Raw genomic sequence first — 22,597 nt, 5'->3', positions numbered from 1 at the left:
GACTGGGTCACCCAGAGAGAGAATACTGTACTACCACAGCTCTCAATTATACATGGAAGGGGGTTGGGGGAGGGGCTGAGACGGGTTTGTGTCGCTGCAAATTGATACGAGTCTGAGGAGAGCGCACACTGACACCTGGTTGGGGAGTCGTGTGTGTGTGTGTGTGTGTGTGTGTGTGTGTGTGTGTGTGTGTGATCGTATGTTAGCCATGGAGGGACCAGAGCAGCCACTCTGGGCTCTGATATCCCTTAGTAAAGAGTGATTTAAGACCAGGCAGAGTGCTGTGTACATAACCAAGGTATCAGATGGACCTTCCAGACACTGGGACTAGTGTATGTGTCCCAAAAGGCACCCTATTCCCTATATAGTGCACTACTTTTGACCAGGGCCCTATAGGGGTCTGGTAAAAAGTAGTGTACTGTAGGGAATAGGGTGCCACTTGGGACACACTTTCTATTGTGCTTGTGGTCCTGCCCCCTCTTCAAATCCCATCTCCCACAGGCTCCTCTACACCTGACTTTCTTTACATTTCCTACTCCGCATCCTACTCCGCATCCTACTCCGCATCCTACTCCGCATCCTACTCCACATCCTACTCCACATCTCGCCTCTCGTGTGGTGGTGGGAACTGGGAAGTAACATGACGAACATTAGAGAGAAACCACAGGACTCTTGGAGAAGGGTATTAAATAAGGAGAGAAAGGTCAGTGTAAACTTCCCCTGCAGAGAAGTAAACTAGCCAAGCTAAACAGAGAGGATGTTGGTGGACAGTTTAAAGGGAGACAGAGACACATGCTTAGCAGGGAATGCTAACATACCAACACAGCCCTAGCTGTATGGTTCATAGCTGTGGACTTCGAGTGGGCAGATGGATGGATGGATGTTGCTGGTATGTTCCGGTAACTAAGGGTTCAGAGAACAGACGATACCACAGGAACACACAGGCAGGTGACCTACAAGGTTGTCTGTTTGTCCCTTTCAGATCAACCTAACTCTTTCATAAACCAACCCTTTCACAATCTAAACTTGTCATAACGCTTTCACAAACTTAGTAGGATAGCCTTCTGGAATGAGGGCTTGAATTACTCACTTCAGGAATGAATCACTGCAACCAAGGATGAGATAAAGACCTTTATAGTATTCATGACTTGAACAACTGTGATTCCCTATAAGGTTGTCTGTCTGTATCTTTCAGGTCAACCTACCCCTTTCACAGAGACTAACACCTCACCTCACACAAGTCTAAGTCTGAGTGAGTGGACTTAAAGCAGATCGGAGTCTGTCTAGATACAGCCAAACATCCATCCGACACCTGTTCACTACACACTAAAGTCTCTAGAAAGAATGGCTCAGGTTTAATTGGAAATAGTTTCGATTTACTGTGCATGGTTCAAATATTCAGGTCAGTTTGTCTCTAAATGTCCCTCTTGTTTTACAAGACGTTTATAAACACTTCTCTTAATGGAGTTATTTTGACATTGGCACCAAACTAAGCCATCAGTTCTTCTCACTTTGATGCTGTATGGACTGTGTGTGTGTGTGTGTGTGTGTGAACATGTAGGTGAGCAGTGAGTTGCTGGGTAAGGATGACACAACCCTCATCCATAGTTACCCATCAGACTGACAGCATACAGTACACATGCCCCTCTTTCAGCTTCCATTATTTCAACAGGGCTCTGCTAAAAACCGTAACAAACCTTCTGCTATAGGTCAGTGTGACCTCATGGTCAGATGAATGCATTGTTTTACAATTTACAGGACATCTTTCATTCCATGATGTGTGTAAGTGTGTGTTGTGTGTGAGTGTGTGTGTTAAGGCCCCACTGTGACCCTTAAGAGTGGTAAATGGCTGGTGTCAGTCGTCACGTCAGTGGTACCTCTTTGATGGCCGCCATCCTGATCTTCTCGTAGTAGTGTAGGGGGGCATGAGGGGTGCTCATGTCATAGCCAAATCCAGCCACGGCTACCTCATCACAGTTATGGAGGGCCATTGTTATGGCAACCGTCCCCAGTGTCGGAATATTCTGGAAAACACAGAAGAGAAGACAAATGTTCCCGAAAACAGGACAGAATGGCAGTAGAACTATTGGAGGTGAATAGAACATGGGGTAACTAAAGGGAAATGTAAAAAGGTTACCAAAACAGAAGACATGGAATGGAACTATTTGAAAGACCTAGTCACGGCACATTTAGATTAAGGAAACAATGTCAATTTATTTTGTTAACAGAGCTGGTGAGAGAAAGGAAAACCTTCTCTCTGTCTTCTCCCCTCCCTCTCCTTCTCTCTCTCTCTCTCTGTGCTGCTTGAACTTCTGCTGCTTGAGATAGCTGGACATCCCGGTAGGAACGAAGTGAACTTATCAGCTGGCTGGGTGTCTGAGGGAGTTGTTGTAGGTGTATCTGTGGTGCTGAAGGTCTCCACTCTCCCTCTGACAGACACACTGTGGCAGACCCTGTGCCAGGCTTCAGGCAGCAGGTCAACAGCCCCGTGGCCAGGCAGGCTAATACCGAAAGGCTTATCAGTGTACAGTAGCTCTGTGAGGGCTAACATAGCATAGCAACAGGCGTACTGCATGGTGGCTGATAAGAACCAACCACCTCTAGCCTCTACAGTACATCTCCAGCCTAGGTCCATGATCCCTCTCTATAGGTGTGGATGTTACAACAGGGAAGGGTATCTTCTCTAGCAGCTACTGAAAAGCTACTGGTTGATAAAAAGGTCCAACTACCTCTAGCCTCTACAGTACATCTCCAGCCCAGGTCAATGCTCCCCAGGTCCTTTCTCCCTCCATGGCTCTCAGCCACGTCTCTCTACTGGGTGTGGATGTTATGAGGATGTTCCTTAAGAGGGATGGGCATCTTTGCAGGTAAACAGGACTGTGTTGTGTACACACTGTTCTGCTGTTCACTTGTATTCGCGTCTTGATTATGAATGCCTCAGTTCACATTTCCATGACAACCTTCAGTCAGGAGGGGATATTACTAACTACATGATTCTCTGCCTGATTTTGATGCCCCCTTGCAGCATAGCTCTTAAAGATTTCAAATCAAATCAAATTGTATTTGCCACATGCGCCGTATACAACAGGTGTAGACCTTACAGTGAAATGCTTACTTACAAGCCCTTAACCAACAATGCAGTTTTAAGAAAAATAAGTGTTAAGTAAAAAATAGATAAGTAAAAAATAAAATAAAAAAATATTTAAAGAGCAGCAGTAAAATAAAATAACAGTAGGGAGGCTATATACAGGGGTTATCGGTACAGAGTCAATGTGCGGGGGCACAGGTTAGTCGAGGTAATTGAGGTAATATGTACATGTGGGTAGAGTTAAAGTGACTATGAATAGATAATAAACAGAGAGCAGCAGCAGCGTAAAAGAGGGGGTGGGGGGGGGGGGGGGTGGAGTAGGGTGGGGGCAATGCAAATAGTCCAGGTAGCCATGATTAGCTGTTCAGGAGTCTTATGGCTTGGGGTTAGAAGCTGTTAAGAAGCCTTTTGGACCTAGACTTGGCGCTCCGGTACCGCTTGCCGTGCGGTAGCAGAGAGAACAGTCTATGACTAGGGTGGCTGGATCCTTTGACAATTTGTAGGGCCTTCCTCTGACACCGCCTGGTATAGAGGTCCTGGATGGCAGGAAGCTTGGCCCCAGTGATGTACTGGGCCGTACGCACAACCCTCTCTAATGCCTTGCGGTCGGAGGCCGAGCAGTTGCCATACCAGGCAGTGATGCAACCAGTCAGGATGCTCTCGATGGTGCAGCTGTAGAACTTTTTGAGGATCTGAGGACCCATGCCAAATCCTTTCAGTCTCCTGAGGGGGAATAGGCTTTGTCGTGTCCTCTTCACGACAGTCTTGGTGTGTTTGGGCCATGATAGTTTGTTGGTGATGTGGACACCAAGGAACTTGAAGCTCTCAACCTGTTCCACTATAGCCCTGTCGATGAGAATGGGGGCGTGCTCAGTCCTCTATTTTTTCCAGTAGTCCACAATCATCTCCTTTGTCTTGATCACGTTGAGGGAGAGGTTGTTATCCTGGCACCACATGGCCAGGTTTCTCCCTATAGGCTGTATCATCGTTGTCTGTGATCAGGCCTACCACTGTTGTGTCGTCGGCAAACTTAATAATGGTGTTGGAGTTGTGCCTGGCCATGCAGTCGTGGGTGAACAGGGAGTACAGGAGGGGACTGAGCACGCACCCCTGAGGGGCCCCAGTGTTGAGGATCAGCGTGGCAGATGTGTTGTTACCTACCCTTACCACCTGGGGGCGGCCTGTCAGGAAGTCCAGGATCCAGTTGCAGAGGGAGGTGTTTAGTCCCAGGGTCCTTAGCTTAGTGATGGGCATTGAGGGCACTATGGTGTTGAACGCTGAGCTGTAGTCAATGAATAGCATTCTCACGTAGGTGTTCCTCTTGTCCAGGTGGGAAAGGTCAGTGTGGAGTGCAATAGAGAATGCATCATCTGTGGATCTGTTGGGGCGGTATGCAAATTGGAGTGGGTCTAGGGTTTCTGGGATAATGGTGTTGATGTGAGCCATGACCAGCCTTTCAAACCACTTCATGGCTACAGATGTCAGTGCTACGGGTCGGTAGTCATTTAGGCAGGTTATCTTAGTGTCCTTGGGCACGGGGACTATGGTGGTCTGCTTGAAACATGTTGGTATTACAGACTCAGTCAGGGACATGGTGAAAATGTCAGTGAAGACACTTGCCAGTTGATCAGCGCATGCTCGGAGTACACGTCCTGGTAATCCGTCTGGCCCTGCGACCTTGTGAATGTTGACCTGCTTAAAAGTCTTACTCACATCGGCTACGGAGAGCGTGATCACAGTCATCCGTAACAGCTGATGCTCTCATGCATGCTTCAGTGTTGCTTTCCTCGAAGCGAGCATAGAAGTGATTTAGCTCATCTGGTAGGCTCGTGTCACTGGGCAGCTCACGGCTGTGCTTTCCTTTGTAGTCTGTAATAGTTTGCAAGCCCTGCCACATCCGACGAGCGTTGGAGCCGGACATCAATGAACACAATTTGTGTACATTATCTTTGAATTCCTGAGATTGGAGGCATGGCATTTGCCCATATTAGTTCCAGTAGTGCTGACATCCAAACGGCACTCTAACAGTAAACAGTGTTAGTTTGTGTTCTGACTCATTGCTGCTGAGACATCTGCAGCTCCCAGAGCAGAGCAGAGCCAGCTAGGGAACCTAGAGGGGCTGCTGTGTGTCTGCAGTGGGTTAGGGTACATTGAAGAAAATAAAGGTTCTGAAATGGTTCTTCCTCAGCTCTTAAGGTTCATTGGAGAGCTCTTGCCCAATAAAGAACCTTTCAGTTCAGTGTGATGTTATTGATGTGGCATCTATGGTTCTTCAGAATTCTAAAAGGTTCTTGAATGTATGGAAGCCTGCAGATGTGTCCCTTTCATAGCACATAGCAAATTGGCCAGTGTTACTTGTGTTGATTTTTCAGTGTAGCATTTCTAGTGTTGATACAAGAGTTAAATTAACACTCAGTGGTGTAAAATAACCAGTGTTGGTGTTAGTAACCAGAGTTGAACCCAAACCACGCCCATCATTATCATATTTCCCAGCATGCTCTACTGCAGGTTGATTTTCTGAATTGTTTGTTCCAATATCTATGTTTTTGCAGGTACATTGATTTATTAATTAATCTTATGCTACTCAAATATGTGACCCGATTCAAGAAGGTAGGCGTATCTCGCACGTCACTACTTCATAGGAGAGGCATTTGAACGTAAATAAAACAAATATCAAAGTTTATTTTTTGGCAGAAATGCCTTCTGGAACATCTGTGCCTTAATAATAAACTTGTACGCCATCAGTAAATACTAATACAAATGTTAAATTATGAGCCTAGTTGGTTTAGCGACGGAAAAATACAGGAACCTTCCCACTAGCCATGATTAGCTGAGATAATGGATGGCCTGGACATGCCGAGAGATGGGTTCGGATTGGTCTGCCATGTAGCATGTGTCTGTCTATAACATGAGCTGCTCAGTATGTGTAGAAAATCCTTTCTACCATTTAAAAAAGATATCATGAAGAACTGAAAAAGTTTTGCTACTGGTCTCAACATTGCTGCCCTGAAGTTAATAGCGCAATCGACCAAGATCAGTGGGAAAAAGTTATGATGGACTACTTTCTGGAGGACGATCGTGCCATTCGGACTCTGACTCTGAAAATGAATCAGACAATGAGGAAATACCTGATTTAGGTAAAAACATTTTCATTGAACCAGACATTGTAGAGTCTTCTGATGACAGTGGTGGGGAAGAAACAGTGTCGTTGTCATGGAAGAAGTTGACCGAGTTTTGAAATTAGTGGAATGCCTGGTGGAAGCAGAGAGATGATTGCCAAATGCGGAGAGAGTCCAAAAGAGAACAGAGAAGGCTGTTGTATAAAACACCTGTCTCCGGATTACATCTTCAAACTAAGGGCAACCATGGCATCCATGACAGAGAGGGAGAAGTGTTCATCCATGTATACGGGTAAGAGTCTAGCTACATTTTCAGATATTATACGTTTCTAATTTTGTCAGAAAGTCGTTTCATTGCAAGTTAAAGCATACTGTTAGCTAGCTAGCTAAAGTTAGCTGGCTGGCTCGCTAGCTAAGGTTACGTGTATGATCTGTGTAGTAATATTATTTGTATCTCAGAAATCAGAAATCCATTTGCATTGCTAGATATAGCCTAATGTTAGCTAGACTTTTAGTCTTGAAATCTTTGGTTGTTTACTACACTGTGAATCCTTAAAGAGATGGGTGGGGCTAAGTCTTAAGAGGGTGTGAATGATGCTGAACGGGTGTAGACAAAGAAGTGCTCTCCAGTAGATGTAACAAAACATTCACAGCCATTTTGTCAAAAGTGGGGTTACAAGTTTATCAACTTTCAAAGCAGAATTACTTGCCCATTGTTCCTCAACTGCAGTGTAGGATATACTTTTTTCTAGCTCTGAGTCTTTTATCCAATGTAAAAACCACAATTTCTAATTTTGCTACATAGAAACGAATCCAGGTGGTGGGTCACATATAAATAACATAATAACATCTAAACTATTCCAATCTGTTACTTGGACTGGTAACACTTTATTTAGGTAAGGTCTTATGTATTATTTTTATTATTATCTTATTTACCTTATTTATTAAGGTCCCTTACTTAAAATAAACCATTTATAAACAGTTTGTAAAGAGTTTACTTACCATTTATGAATCATTATTCCTACATTTGTAAATGTTAATAAGCAATCTCTAAATTGTCATTTACACATTTATAAACACAATTTTAAATGATTTATTAAGTATTTATAAGATCATTAATAAGGTGTTTGATCATAGTTTGTTCACAATTTGTTAATTATTAATGATGTACTACTAATGTACTTATAAACCTGTTGTAAAGGAGTTATTGTAAATGGTTGATTAATGGTTTGACTCAACATTTATATACATATTTATAAATGTATTTATATACAGTATGTCATGAATGATATATTTGTTTATTGTTAATGAGTGCATTTATAAATGTGAGTATGTGCACTTACTAATACCTCAGTTGATGATTCATGTAGATCCCTATAAACCATTTATTAATTATTAATAAACAATTTTGCAGCCCCTAATCTAAAGTTGCTGCCGGAAGTGTTGTGGAATTTAATGGGCTGCTATAGCATTAGCTAGCCTAGCATGCTGACGAAAAATACAGTTTAATGAAAAACGAGCAGTATTTCAATCTTCTCGATTTCACAGCTTTGATAATGGGATAATTAGGAGTACAGCGACACCTTCCATCCCTGAATTTAGGTACGTTTTCAAGCCATATCCCTGTGAAAACATATTAGCATAGGCCCGTTTTGGGTTGAAGGCAGACTGAACTTCAAGTCGAGTTTTGGCTAACTAAGCACAGCAACATAATGAAACTCAAAATATGCTATTCTGTTCTTTTGAAATACATTTTCTTAATATCATGAAATATGAAATATTTCAAGCAAGAAGTTAATGCAATACAACTGATTCTGGAGATGCTCTGTTTGTAGTTTTTTAAATGTTCTTATACTTACATCTTCTTTACCATTGCATGTTTAACATTTACATTTACATTTACGTCATTTAGCAGACGCTCTTATCCAGAGCGACTTACAAATAGGTGCATTCACCTTATAGCCAGTGGGATAACCACTTTACAATAGTTTTTTTTTAATTGTTTTTTTATTTTGTAGGGGGGGGGGGGGGTAGAAGGATTACTTTATCCTATCCCAGGTATTCCTTAAAGAGGTGGGGTTTCAAATGTCTCCGGAAGGTGGTGAGTGACTCCGCTGTCCTGGCGTCGTGAGGGAGCTTGTTCCACCATTGGGGTGCCAGAGCAGCGAACAGTTTTGATTGGGCTGAGCGGGAACTATGCTTCCGCAGAGGTAGGGGAGCCAGCAGGCCAGAGGTGGATGAACGCAGTGCCCTCGTTTGGGTGTAGGGACTGATCAGAGCCTAAAGGTACGGAGGTGCCGTTCCCCTCACAGCTCCGTAGGCAAGCACCATGGTCTTGTAGCAGATGCGAGCTTCAACTGGAAGCCAGTGGAGTGTGCGGAGGAGCGGGGTGACGTGAGAGAACTTGGGAAGGTTGAACACCAGACGGGCTGCGGCATTCTGGATGAGTTGTAGGGGTTTAATGGCACAGGCAGGGAGCCCAGCTAACAGCGAGTTGCAGTAATCCAGACGGGAGATGACAAGTGCCTGGATTAGGACCTGTGCCGCTTCCTGTGTAAGGCAGGGTCGTACTCTCCGAATGTTGTAGAGCATGAACCTACAGGATCGGGTCACCGCCTTGATGTTAGCGGAGAACGACAGGGTGTTGTCCAGGGTCACGCCAAGGCTCTTCGCACTCTGGGAGGAGGACACAACGGAGTTGTCAACCGTGATGGCGAGATCATGGAACGGGCAGTCCTTCCCTGGGAGGAAGAGCAGCTCCGTCTTGCCGAGGTTCAGCTTGAGGTGGTGATCCGTCATCCATACTGATATGTCTGCCAGACATGCAGAGATGCGATTCGCCACCTGGTTATCAGAAGGGGGAAAGGAGAAGATTAGTTGTGTGTCGTCAGCGTAGCAATGATAGGAGAGGCCATGTGAGGATATGACAGAGCCAAGTGACTTGGTGTATAGCGAGAATAGGAGAGGGCCTAGAACTGAGCCCTGGGGGACACCAGTGGTGAGAGCACGTGGTGCGGAGACAGCTTCTCGCCACGCCACTTGGTAGGAGCGACCGGTCAGGTAGGACGCAATCCAACAGTGAGCCACACCGGAGATGCCCAGCTCGGAGAGGGTGGAGAGGAGGATCTGATGGTTCACAGTATCAAAGGCATCAGACAGGTCTAGAAGGACAAGAGCAGAGGAGAGAGAGTTAGCTTTAGCAGTGCGGAGAGCCTCTGTGACACAGAGAAGAGCAGTCTCAGTTGAATGACCAGTCTTGAAACCTGACTGGTTTGGATCAAGAAGGTCATTCTGAGAGAGATAGCAAGAGACTTGGCTAAAGACGGCACGCTCAATAGTTTTGGAGAGAAAAGAAAGAAGGGATACTGGGCTGTAGTTGTTGACATCAGAGGGATCGAGTGTTGGTTTTTTGAGAAGGGGTGCAACTCTCGCTCTCTTGAAGACGGAAGGGACATAGCCAGCGGTCAAGGATGAGTTGATCAGCGAGGTGAGGTAAGGGAGAAGGTCACCGGAGATGGTCTGGAGAAGAGAGGAGGGGATAGGGTCAAGCGGGCAGGTTGTTGGGCGGCCTGCCATCACAAGTCGCAAGATTTTAATCTGGAGAGAGAGGGGAGAAAGAAGTCAAAGCATAGGGTAGGGCAGTGTGAGCAGGACCAGCAGTGTCATTTGACTTAACAAACGAGGATCGGATGTCGTCAACCTTCTTTTCAAAATGGTTGACGAAGTCATCCACAGAGAGGGAGGAGGGGGGGGCGGATTCAGCAGGGAGGAGAATGTGGCAAAGAGCTTCCTAGGGTTAGAGGCGGATGCTTGGAATTTAGAGTGGTAGAAAGTGGCCTTAGCAGCAGAAACAGATGAAGAAAATGTAGAGAGGAGGGAGTGAAAAGATGCCAGGTCTGCAGGGAGTCTAGTTTTCTTCCATTTCCGCTCAGCTGCCCGGAGCTCTGTTCTGTGAGCTCGCAATGAGTCATCAAGCCACGGAGCTGGAGGGGAGGACCGAGCCGGCCGGGAGGATAGGGGACATAGAGAGTCAAAGGATGCAGAAAGGGAGGAGAGGAGGGTTGAGGAGGCAGAATCAGGAGATTGGAGGGAGAAGGATTGAGCAGAGGGAAGAGATGATAGGATGGAAGAGGAGAGAGTAGCGGGAGAGAGAGCGAAGGTTGTGACGGCGCATTACCATCTGTGTAGGGGCAGAGTGAGTAGTGTTGGAGGAGAGGGAGAGAGAAAAGGATACAAAGTAGTGGTCGGAGACTTGGAGGGGAGTTGCAGTGAGATTAGTAGAAGAACAGCATCTAGTAAAGATGAGGTCAAGCGTATTGCCTGCCTTGTGAGTAGGGGGGGACGGTGAGAGGGTGAGGTCAAAAGAGGAGAGGAGTGGAAAGAAGGAGGCAGAGAGAAATGAGTCAAATGTAGACGTAGGGAGGTTGAAATCCCCCAGAACTGTGAGGGGTGAGCCATCCTCAGGAAAGGAACTTATCAAGGCGTCAAGCTCATTGATGAACTCTCCAAGGGAACCTGGAGGGTGATAGATGACAAGGATATTAAGCTTAAATGGGCTAGTGACTGTGACAGCATGGAATTCAAATGAGGAGATAGACAGATGGGTCAGGGGAAAAATAGAGAATGTCCACTTGGGAGAGATGAGGATTCCTGTGCCACCACCCCGCTGACCAGATGCTCTCGGGGTATGCGAGAACACATGGTCAGACGAGGAGAGAGCAGCAGGAGTAGCAGTGTTTTCAGTGGTAATCCATGTTTCCGTCAGCGCCAAGAAGTCGAGGGACTGGAGGGTAGCATAGGCTGGGATGAAGTCTGCCTTGTTGGCAGCAGAACGGCAGTTCCAGAGGCTGCCTGAGACCTGGAACTCCACGTGGGTCGTGCGTGCAGGGACCACCAGGTTAGAGAGGCAGCAGCCACGCGGTGTGAGGCGTTTGTGTAGCCTGTGCGGAGAGGAGAGAACAGGGATAGGCAGAGGCATAGTTGACAGGCTGCAGCAGATGGCTACAATAATGCAGAGGAGATCGGAATAAAATGAACTAAACATCTGGGAAAGGAGAGAGCGGGGCCTCCCTCACCACAACTCCCAAATATAACTCTCCCAACTTCCACCTCAGAAACTATAATTGTTGTAAACTACAGCGGTTCAATGTTTTCTAGGAATAGACTAACCTAGTTTATTCAGCTAGCTAACTAGGTGCAGTATTATTCCGTGAAAAACGTCCGGGCACCTCGTCATAAGACGCCACAGCCAGCTAGCATGCCGGTCTCCAACAGCAGGGTTTAGCGCCAATACTCAGCCACAACAACCACCAGCGTATCAATCACGCAAGCAGATCATTCGTGTCCGTGTCTAACGTTGTGGGTTAGTCCCGACAGCTTGAGCGAGTCCGTCGTCAACTTATTCAGCCAGTTAGTTAGCTAGAATAGTTAGCAAACTAGCTAGCCATTGCTTTCAGACAAAGAAGAACCCCTCCTTTCACGGCACGAACACACAGAGAGAGCCAAACTAACGTTAACTAGTCACCCATGTCCCGAATTCCTTGAGCTGTAGGCCCAGCTACCTCATGCAAACTCATGCAAATAATTAAGAGTAAAATATTAAACCGCCAACAGGGGGACAGTCTCTAAAAGCAGTTATAGTTTTACATATTTGTGATGTCATTCTCTGTTGGAGCATTTCGCGGCAGCAGCAGGCGATCAATTTTGCTATTTTGTGTGTGTTTTTTACGCTGATCCTAAAAAATTTTTTTTACATATTATTTCTGCCATCATTTCCTAGGACCGAAAACAGCAGTGAGTTTCCCAGTCTCTCACCCCTCTTCCCATCTGTCCGTTGTTGTGTGGCAGGCCAATGAACCTGAAGGCAGCCTCCTGGATGAAGTAAGGGTTGAGGATCCTCATCTCACTGGGCTCCCTGGGGACATGACGGGCCACAGACTTCCAGAACCCTTCTGTGCTACGCTATGAGAGACAGAGAGAAAGAGAAAGAGAAAGAGAGAAAGAGAGAGAGAGAGAGAGAGAGAGAGAGAGAGAGAGAGAGAGAGAGAGAGAGAGAGAGAGAGAGAGAGAGAGAGAGAGAGAGAGAGAGAGAGAGAGAGAAAGAAAGAAAGAAAAAGTTTAATGTAATTCTATCATGAAAAATGGCCCCTGGAGGTAATAAGAAATTAAGAAATTAGTAAAACATTTACCACTTTCAATAACAATGTGATCTCTCTCTGTTGGTCTCCAAAAGCACAGCTCTTCTTGTTCTTAGACTCGACTGTTGCTTATCAATTACCAGGGAGCTCAGAGCACCTCAACATCTATTCTCATCAGACCTGTGTTGAAATACTATTTGAAATCCATTAAAATACTTTGAGCGTTTGCTCTAGCCTGCCTGGAGTGCCAGATGGGTGGGGTTTTCAGTTTGGGGACTATCCTATTAGTCCAGGCAAGCTCAATCAAGCACAGATAAAGTATTATAAATGATAATCAAATAGTATTTGAACCCAGATCTGCTTCTCATGTTCTTCTGCCTCACAGTGGTGTAATGGTGCCTGGATAAGTGGGTATACTCTAATTTTTCACCCCCCCCCCCCCCAAAATGGCACACCAGGCGCATTGTGTGAAATATTCAATGAGAAACAGTGACATGCACTCTGAATGACTTTAACATGATAAATCCCATATTGGTCTTTCACAGTCAGGCCAACCAAAGCTGTACTGTGCAAGTAGATTAATAGTAGGCCTACTATTGAAACAGTTAAACTGAGTCAGAAATTCACAGCTTTCAGATTTCCCCCAATTTGTTCAGGTTTTCGTTCTCAAAGTCACACTTTTTTAAAGAGAAAAACAACAAAATTGTATGTTCTAAGTCCATAACAATGCTTAAACCACAAGTGTGCAGGAACCTAGCATTATTGTTTGATTAGCCGTATTTCTGTAGCACATGAGATGGAGTTTGCAAAAGAAATGGCCACTGGATTGATGCAAATAATCATGATATCATTCTGCCAGGTAGACATAGGCTACTTTGTAGCTAGTTAACATTTAATAGAGAAGGTTTTTGGGAAAGCCTTTCCATCTACCAGAAGATGGTTAGGTCTATCATTAGCGCCGCTATATGTTTCCTATTCCTTAATTGTTTGAAACCTGGACGTTTTTACTTCATATGAGGCATGTCTTACCTTGCGTCAAAGTAGCTACGTATATAGACAAAATCCCACCATAGAAACAAAGAGACAATTATGTTTTATAAAGACTTTCTCATTATGCGTTCTCCTGTTCTATTGGTTTTATTTACATTTTATTTCATTGTCTAGCAGCCAAAGGCATTATCCTAATCATATTAGCAACCCATGATAGTTGTTGCATCTTTAAATCCCCCCTCTTTCTAACGTGTATTTCCATCTCTGTCCATGAAACTACTTGCATGTGCGGTGCGCATTTTAGAAGTGTTTTACTGCAAATTGCATTTTGAAACATTCACGCGTAGGCCTACTGCCGTGTGTGCATTGCTGCGCTTATAATGTGAAGAAATAATAGTTTATCAACATTTTAAGCTAAACATTCCGATCTGTTCCATCAGCCCTATTAATTGATACGGCGTATACCTCCACTACACTACTTTGATAAGGCGTATACCTCCACTACACTACTTTGATAAGGCGTATACCTCCACTACACTACTTTGATAAGGCGTATACCTCCACTACACTACTTTGATAAGGCGTATACCTCCACTACACTACTTAGATAAGGCGTATACCTCCACTACACTACTTAGATAAGGCGTATACCTCCACTACACTACTTTGATACGGCGTATACCTCCACTACACTACTTTGATAAGGCGTATACCTCCACTACACTACTTTGATAAGGCGTATACCTCCACTACACTACTTAGATAAGGCGTATACCTCCACTACACTACTTAGATAAGGCGTATACCTCCACTACACTACTTAGATAAGGCGTATACCTCCACTACACTACTTTGATAAGGCGTATACCTCCACTACACTACTTTGATAAGGCGTATACCTCCACTACACTACTTTGATAAGGCGTATACCTCCACTACACTACTTTGATAAGGCGTATACCTCCACTACACTACTTAGATAAGGCGTATACCTCCACTACACTACTTTGATACGGCGTATACCTCCACTACACTACTTTGATAAGGCGTATACCTCCACTACACTACTTTGATAAGGCGTATACCTCCACTACACTACTTAGATAAGGCGTATACCTCCACTACACTACTTTGATAAGGCGTATACCTCCACTACACTACTTTGATAAGGCGTATACCTCCACTACACTACTTTGATAAGGCGTATACCTCCACTACACTACTTTGATAAGGCGTATACCTCCACTACACTACTTTGATAAGGCGTATACCTCCACTACACTACTTTGATAAGGCGTATACCTCCACTACACTACTTTGATAAGGCGTATACCTCCACTACACTACTTTGATAAGGCGTATACCTCCACTACACTACTTTGATAAGGCGTATACCTCCACTACACTACTTTGATAAGGCGTATACCTCCACTACACTACTTAGATAAGGCGTATACCTCCACTACACTACTTTGATACGGCGTATACCTCCACTACACTACTTTGATAAGGCGTATACCTCCACTACACTACTTTGATAAGGCGTATACCTCCACTACACTACTTAGATAAGGCGTATACCTCCACTACACTACTTTGATAAGGCGTATACCTCCACTACACTACTTTGATAAGGCGTATACCTCCACTACACTACTTTGATAAGGCGTATACCTCCACTACACTACTTTGATAAGGCGTATACCTCCACTACACTACTTTGATAAGGCGTATACCTCCACTACACTACTTTGATAAGGCGTATACCTCCACTACACTACTTAGATAAGGCGTATACCTCCACTACACTACTTTGATAAGGCGTATACCTCCACTACACTACTTTGATAAGGCGTATACCTCCACTACACTACTTTGATAAGGCGTATACCTCCACTACACTACTTTGATAAGGCGTATACCTCCACTACACTACTTTGATAAGGCGTATACCTCCACTACACTACTTTGATAAGGCGTATACCTCCACTACACTACTTAGATAAGGCGTATACCTCCACTACACTACTTTGATAAGGCGTATACCTCCACTACACTACTTTGATAAGGCGTATACCTCCACTACACTACTTAGATAAGGCGTATACCTCCACTACACTACTTTGATAAGGCGTATACCTCCACTACACTACTTTGATAAGGCGTATACCTCCACTACACTACTTAGATAAGGCGTATACCTCCACTACACTACTTTGATAAGGCGTATACCTCCACTACACTACTTAGATAAGGCGTATACCTCCACTACACTACTTTGATAAGGCGTATACCTCCACTACACTACTTTGATAAGGCGTATACCTCCACTACACTACTTTGATAAGGCGTATACCTCCACTACACTACTTTGATAAGGCGTATACCTCCACTACACTACTTTGATAAGGCGTATACCTCCACTACACTACTTTGATAAGGCGTATACCTCCACTACACTACTTTGATAAGGCGTATACCTCCACTACACTACTTTGATAAGGCGTATACCTCCACTACACTACTTTGATAAGGCGTATACCTCCACTACACTACTTTGATAAGGCGTATACCTCCACTACACTACTTTGATAAGGCGTATACCTCCACTACACTACTTTGATAAGGCGTATACCTCCACTACACTACTTTGATACGGCGTATACCTCCACTACACTACTTTGATAAGGCGTATACCTCCACTACACTACTTTGATAAGGCGTATACCTCCACTACACTACTTTGATAAGGCGTATACCTCCACTACACTACTTTGATAAGGCGTATACCTCCACTACACTACTTTGATAAGGCGTATACCTCCACTACACTACTTTGATAAGGCGTATACCTCCACTACACTACTTTGATAAGGCGTATACCTCCACTACACTACTTTGATAAGGCGTATACCTCCACTACACTACTTTGATAATGCGTATACCTCCACTACACTACTTTGATAAGGCGTATACCTCCACTACACTACTTTGATAAGGCGTATACCTCCACTACACTACTTTGATAAGGCGTATACCTCCACTACACTACTTTGATACGGCGTATACCTCCACTACACTACTTTGATAAGGCGTATACCTCCACTACACTACTTTGATAAGGCGTATACCTCCACTACACTACTTTGATACGGCGTATACCTCCACTACACTACTTTGATAAGGCGTATACCTCCACTACACTACTTTGATACGTATCAGTGGGGATGAAGAAGTGAGTATACGCAATGCCCACTGAAAAATAAGTGGCTATATGGCGTAGACCTACGTATGCCCTCCATTACACTACTGCTGCCTCATGATTAGTTATTAATTTCTCTCTTCAGCTGAGAAAGTGAGAGCTGACGCTTAGCAGTTGGTCAGTGGATTTTAACACAAGTCACCTGTACAAACAGACCAGAGTGCTGCCTTTGATATTTCCAAATAAAGAGTGACTATAAAATATGGCCAAGTGGCTTTGAGGCGGATTTGGCAGTGTTCCCAGGACAAGCCCAGACACAACCCACCTCTCTGTCAGACAGGTTCTGAATAAAGGGCCTTTCTGGTTCTGACAGGGCAACAACATCACAGCAAAGGACACATAAAGCCAAGCCCAGGGACACATAAAGCCAGGCCCAGGGACACAGTCTTCGCTGTAGTAAAACTAAAAACATGTGATCTCAGGTTTCACCTGGTCATTCTGAGAGGGAATAGTGATGGAAGATGCTGTAATAAATAAAGAATATGTATAACACCTATACATAATTATTGGGAATAGGCTTTATTTGAGTTATTATACAGTATATTGTGAAAGGTTCCTATTCATTTTCAACTTGCTGCAATCAACACAGTGTTCAAACGGCCAATGTTTTTGTTATGTGGAGCCTGTCACGTCAGTCACACAGACAGAGTTCCAGGTCCTAGTCCACTGTAGCAAGATCCCAAGCTGGGTCTGAGGCAGGGAGGAGATTCAGATTCAGGGTGTTTAATAGTCACATGTACATGGCACAGTGAACATGTACAGAGTACAGTGAAAATCTGAGGCTTTGAGCTCAAACATGCAGGACTAAGTGAAATAAAATCTAGTAAAAATAGTGAAAAACAACAATAGAAAATGAAATAGCACTATATACATTATAACAACAGTGGCAGTGATGAATAAATACATGTCCATTGGGGTGGAGGCAGAGTAAAGACTGTTGAGGAGATATGGGGACCAAGTGAAATGAAACAATACAAATAGTAATAAAAAAGGAATAATATACATATTAGCAACTGCAACAGTGATGAATGTCGTTGGGGTGGGGTCAGAGTAAAAGTCAGTTGGGGGGATGTCCATAGGGGAAGTAGCATGGGGTAGGGTGGAGCAGGTAGCTGACTAGTGGTGGTTATACAGCAGCCTGATGGTCTGAGGGTAGAAACTATTGGCCAGTCTTTCAGTTTTTGCCATGATGCTCCTGTACTGCCCACATCTGAGTGATTGAAGCGGGGAGAACAGGCCATGGCTTGGGTGGCTAGGGTCCCTGATGACCTTCTTGGCCTTCCTGCGACACCTGGTGTTGTAGGTGTCCTGGTGGGCAGGCAGTGTGCAGCCAATGGTGCGTTCGGCTGCACGTATCACCCTCTGAAGAGCCTTGCAGTCCACAGTGATGGAGTTGCCGTACCAAGCTGTGATGCAGCCCGTCAGTATGTTCTCGATGGTGCTCCTGTAGAACACTGTCAGGGCCCTCAGGGACAGGCCAAATTTCTTCAGCATCCTGAGATTGAAGAGTCGCTGTCGTGCCTTCTTCACCACGGTGTCCGTGTGGTTAGACCATGTCAGCTACTCTGAGATGTGTACGCCAAGGAATTTGAAGTTATTGACCGTCTCCACTGTGGCCCCGTTGATGAGGATGGGGGCGTGTCCAGCCTGGTTCCTCCAGAAGTCCACAATCAGCTCCTTTGTTTTGCTGACGTTAAGGGAGAGGTTGTTAACCTGGCACCACACCTTCAGAGTGCCTACCTCCTCCCTGTAGGCTGTCTCGTCGTTGTTGGTACTCAGGCCTACTACTGTCGAGTCGTCAGCGAACTTGATGATGGAGTTGAAACTGTGTGAGGCCACCCAGTTCCAGCTCCTAGCCTAGCCTACGGGGTGGGAGGAGGTACAGGAAATCAGGGCATTTTTTCTGTGAGGAGGCCGCTCTCCTGCACGAAGCAGATACTGTATAGTTCATAGAGGAGTTGCAGAGAACCCTGGACCAGTACAGGGAGCCCTGTGACTTTTACGGGCCACGTGGGGTTCCTTTTACGGGCTTGGGGTTTATAAAAGACAAGTAAAGAACACCTCATAGCACAGGCCGTTCATCATCTGTTTTTTATTTTGTCCAAAAGAGAGATTTGTTGCCTTTCCATGTAGGCCTAGGTACTGCACGCTAAGATAACTAACTTGGCAATTTAACCCAACACAGAAGCAACGTCATCTCCGTGAAGCCACAGCCACAGAAGCATTGTTTTGGTTTTCCCTTCAAAGGGAGAACGTTCTGGAGTAGATAAAAGAGCCAGCTGAACGTCTGTTTATCCAATAGGAATTAATATTTTCTTTGATTCCTTTTGACAAAACCCATCCCATTCCATGAGTCACATCAAGCCTCCAACCACAAATAAATACCATGGCTAATTGGCCTCTGCCGGCACGAACCTACCCTTTTTTATTTTCCCCATTTCCGTGGCAGAGATTCTAGAATTAAGAAGAGAAGTGTCAGAACTCCATAGTACACAAGCACTTTCCCACCGAAATTGCACCTTATTCCATTTTTACATTTTTTTTACATTTTAGTCATTTAGCAGACACTCTTATCCAGAGCGACTTACAGTTAGTGAGTGCATACATTTATTTATAAAAAAATAAATAAAAATCATACTGGCCCCCCGTCGGAATCGAACACACAACCCTGGCGTTGCAAACGCCATGCTCTACCAACTGAGCTACACATTCCCTATGTAGTGCAATGCTTTTGATGAGAGCCCTGGTGAAAAGTAGTGCCCTAAATAGGGAATACGGTGCCATTTGGGACGCAGCATCCGTCTGTGGTTTCCCTGGTAATAAAGAAGTGATAAAGTGTGAGGAAATTACCGATATCAGAACCAGATGGAAACCAAACGAAGCACAAAATCTCACTCTCTGAGTAGTTCACTCGCTAGTAGTTCCCCTACCCCTAAGGGGGGGGGGGTCCAAAAAACCTATTCATTTTTTCATTCATTTTTTACCGGTCTGTACTGGGTTACCTTCAGACAAGTCTCGTGAGCAAAACGGAGAACACGTTTGTGTTTGTGAGATTCTCAGCTTTCGATGGTGGGGTCATAGTTTCTAGCCCAAATCGTTTGGACCCTACAAACGTTTTCATGAGAACACCGATTTTTGGGATGTCTTCTGGTCTGACAAACACAGCTGTAGCTCTGCCTCCTTCCACCTCAGATGCGGAAGGCCGACATCGGCAGATGTGGTGGATTGAGACGCAGCAAAAAAAAAGAAGAAGTTTCTAGCTTAAACAGACAGATTTTGATGGTGGTTTTTGTATTATGCCAATAAGATTTCCACACGGGCACAGATATCAACTCTAGGCGAAAAGACTACATAGGAACAACAGCATGATCAGATGAGTCAAGATATAACCACAAACAACTCTTAGATAAGATTTAAAATACACTATATATACAAAAGTATGTGGACACCCCTTCAAATTAGTGGATGCGGCTATTTCAGTATAAAATCGAGTACACAGCCATGTAATCTCCATAGACAAACATTGGCAGTAGAATGGCCTTACTGAAGAGCTCAGTGACTTTCAACGTGGCACCGTCATAGGATGCCACCTTTGCAACAAGTCAGTTCGTCAAATTTCTACCCTGCTAGAGCTGCCCCGGTCAACTGTAAGTGCTGTTATTGTGAAGTGGAAACGTCTAGGAGCAACATCGGCTCAGCCGCAAAGTGGTAGGCCACACAAGCTCACAGAATGGGACCATCGAGTGCTGAAGCGCGTAAAAATTGTCTGTCCTCGGTTGCAACACTCACTACCAAGTTCCAAACTGCCTCTGGAAGCAACGTGAGCATGAGAACTGTTCGTCGGGAGCTTCATGAAATGGGTTTCCATGGCCGAGCAGCCGTACAGAAGCCTAAGATAACAATGCGCAATGCCAAGCGTCGGCTGGAGTGGTGTAAAGCTCGCCACCATTGGACTCTGGAGCAGTGGAAACGCGTTCTCTGGAGTGATGAATCACGGTTCACCACCTGGCAATCCGACGAACAAATCTGGGTTTGGCAGATGCCAGGAGAACACTACCTGCCCCAATGCATAGTGCCAACTGTAAAGTTTGGTGGAGGAGAAATAATGGTCTGGGACTGTTTTTCATGGTTCGGGCTAGGCCCCTTAGGTCCAGTGAAGGGAAACTAGATTTAAAAACCTTAACGCTACAGCATACAATGACATTCTAGCCGATTCTGTGCTTCCAAATTCGTGCCAACAGTTTGGGGAAGGCCCTGTTTCAGCATGACAATGCCCCTGTGCACAAAGCGAGGTCCATACAGAAATGGTCTGTCGAGATCGGTGTGGAAGAACTTGACTGGCCTGCACAGAGCTCTGATCTCAACCCCATCGAACACCTTTGAGCTGAATTGGAATGCCGACTGCAAGCCAGGCCTAATCGCCCAATTTCAGTGACGACCTCACTAATGCTCTTGTGGCTGAGTGGAAGCAACATCTAGTGGAAAGCCTTCCCAGAAGAGTGGAGGCTGTAATAGCAGCAAAGGGGAGACCAACACCATATTAATGCTCATGATTTTGGAATGAAATGTTAGACAAGCAGGTGTCCACATACGTTTGGTCATGTAGTGTAAATTAGTTAAGAAAACATGAGTTAGGAGTGGATTGGAATGCAAAATAAGACAGTGGAAAATATGACTAAAAGGAGAAAACTGAAGACTTAAATGTATTTTTATCATCGCACACATTGTCAAACCGGAACTTGACTTCCACTTTTAACCCAACTGAATAGGAGAGGTGCGAGGAGCTATCATAGGGGGATAACTGCAGAACGACATATTTTTCACCTGTCAGCTTGGGGATTCGAACAGGCAACCTTTCGGTCACTGTCCCAACGCTCTAACCGCTAGGCCACCTGCCGCCTGACAAGATTCAAACAGCCCATGTGTGCTCTTGACGAGGACGGCTGTGTAGTTGAGGGGCTCTGTCCAACACAACTGTAAATAGATTTTGGCAACGATATTTACCTATTTTGGGGCATAGTTATACTCATACAAGTCAAATTTTGTTACAACCAAAAATAACAAATGTTTAACCGGGATAGCCGCAAATCACAGCGCGCAAAGGATTCACTGCAGACAGAACCGTCCAAGCTTAGCAAGAAAATGGAGGCTGCCGTGGGCCAGATAGGCCAGCTACGCCAGACATTGCAACTTAGGAGCCCACTCTGACCTTTCTTGCCTCCAAAATCAGAGCAATTAGTTTGTCCACCCAAAATATTGAACAAGACCCGTCAGAAATCAAGACCACGATGGACGAAATAGAAGGGAAAAATCGATACACTGACCACCTGCGTTAGCGAAGCAGAAGACCGTGTCGCAACATTGGCGAATGGCGCCGTCACAACGAAAGGTTGGGCAGAACCCAGAAGGAGTTGCAAAAATGTCAAGAATTACAAGACCATGTTGATAACTTGAATAACAGAGATGGCAGAAAACAAAAGACATGATACAGTTGCTATGGATGGAAATCACGAATATCCTGGAAGGCCAGTTTGAGAGGCGAGTCGAGTTCGGGTGACTCTCAAGTTCCTCAATCCCGTCTATGTCTTGGTTTGTGTTCTTTCTCCCCAGTTCCTTAGGTTTGGCTGGGAGTCTACTTAGTGCTATACAAGTACGTTTTTACATGGTTTGTTTTTCTTTATTGCCATGGAAATCTACACCACTGTAATACTTCTATACTGTTTAGGTTATTATACATTCGCTTATTATGACTTCTTTATAACTCAATAACTAACATAGCTGAATTAGAATTAGCTAGTTGGAACCATAAAAGGGTTAACCATATAATCAAGAAAAATAAAACGTTAGCATATCTCAAGTCTTCTAAGGTTGATATAGCTTTTGTCCAGGAGACACATTTGAATAAAAAGGAATCAGAAAAACTAAAATGCTCTTGGGTGGGAAAGGCTTTCTCTAGCCTGGGTACAGGCAAAAGCAGAGGAGTATCTATTCTCATACATAA

General features: G+C 44.7%; 1 protein-coding gene across 1 annotated transcript in view; it reads right to left on the bottom strand.

The window, feature by feature from the left end:
* Window positions 1-592: 592 nt before the first annotated feature.
* Window positions 593-22,597, bottom strand: part of LOC311131067 (CMP-N-acetylneuraminate-beta-1,4-galactoside alpha-2,3-sialyltransferase-like) — a gene marked incomplete at its 3' end in the record, with an annotated part of 78,099 nt that continues 56,094 nt past the window's right edge. Inside the window, exons 9-11 of the mRNA XM_084163884.1 lie at window positions 12,022-12,168; window positions 1,878-2,024; window positions 593-628 (exon numbers count right to left, since the gene is read on the bottom strand). Of these exons, the coding sequence (XP_084020010.1) occupies window positions 593-628; window positions 1,878-2,024; window positions 12,022-12,168 (330 nt within the window). The remainder of the gene's footprint in view (window positions 629-1,877; window positions 2,025-12,021; window positions 12,169-22,597) is intronic.

Source organism: Coregonus lavaretus (genome assembly GCF_964263955.1).
Source record: "Coregonus lavaretus genome assembly, chromosome: 6".
Taxonomy (NCBI): Eukaryota; Metazoa; Chordata; class Actinopteri; order Salmoniformes; family Salmonidae; genus Coregonus; species Coregonus lavaretus.
The sequence above is the reverse complement of the archived record's forward strand: the minus strand, read 5'-3'. Positions and strand labels throughout refer to the sequence as shown.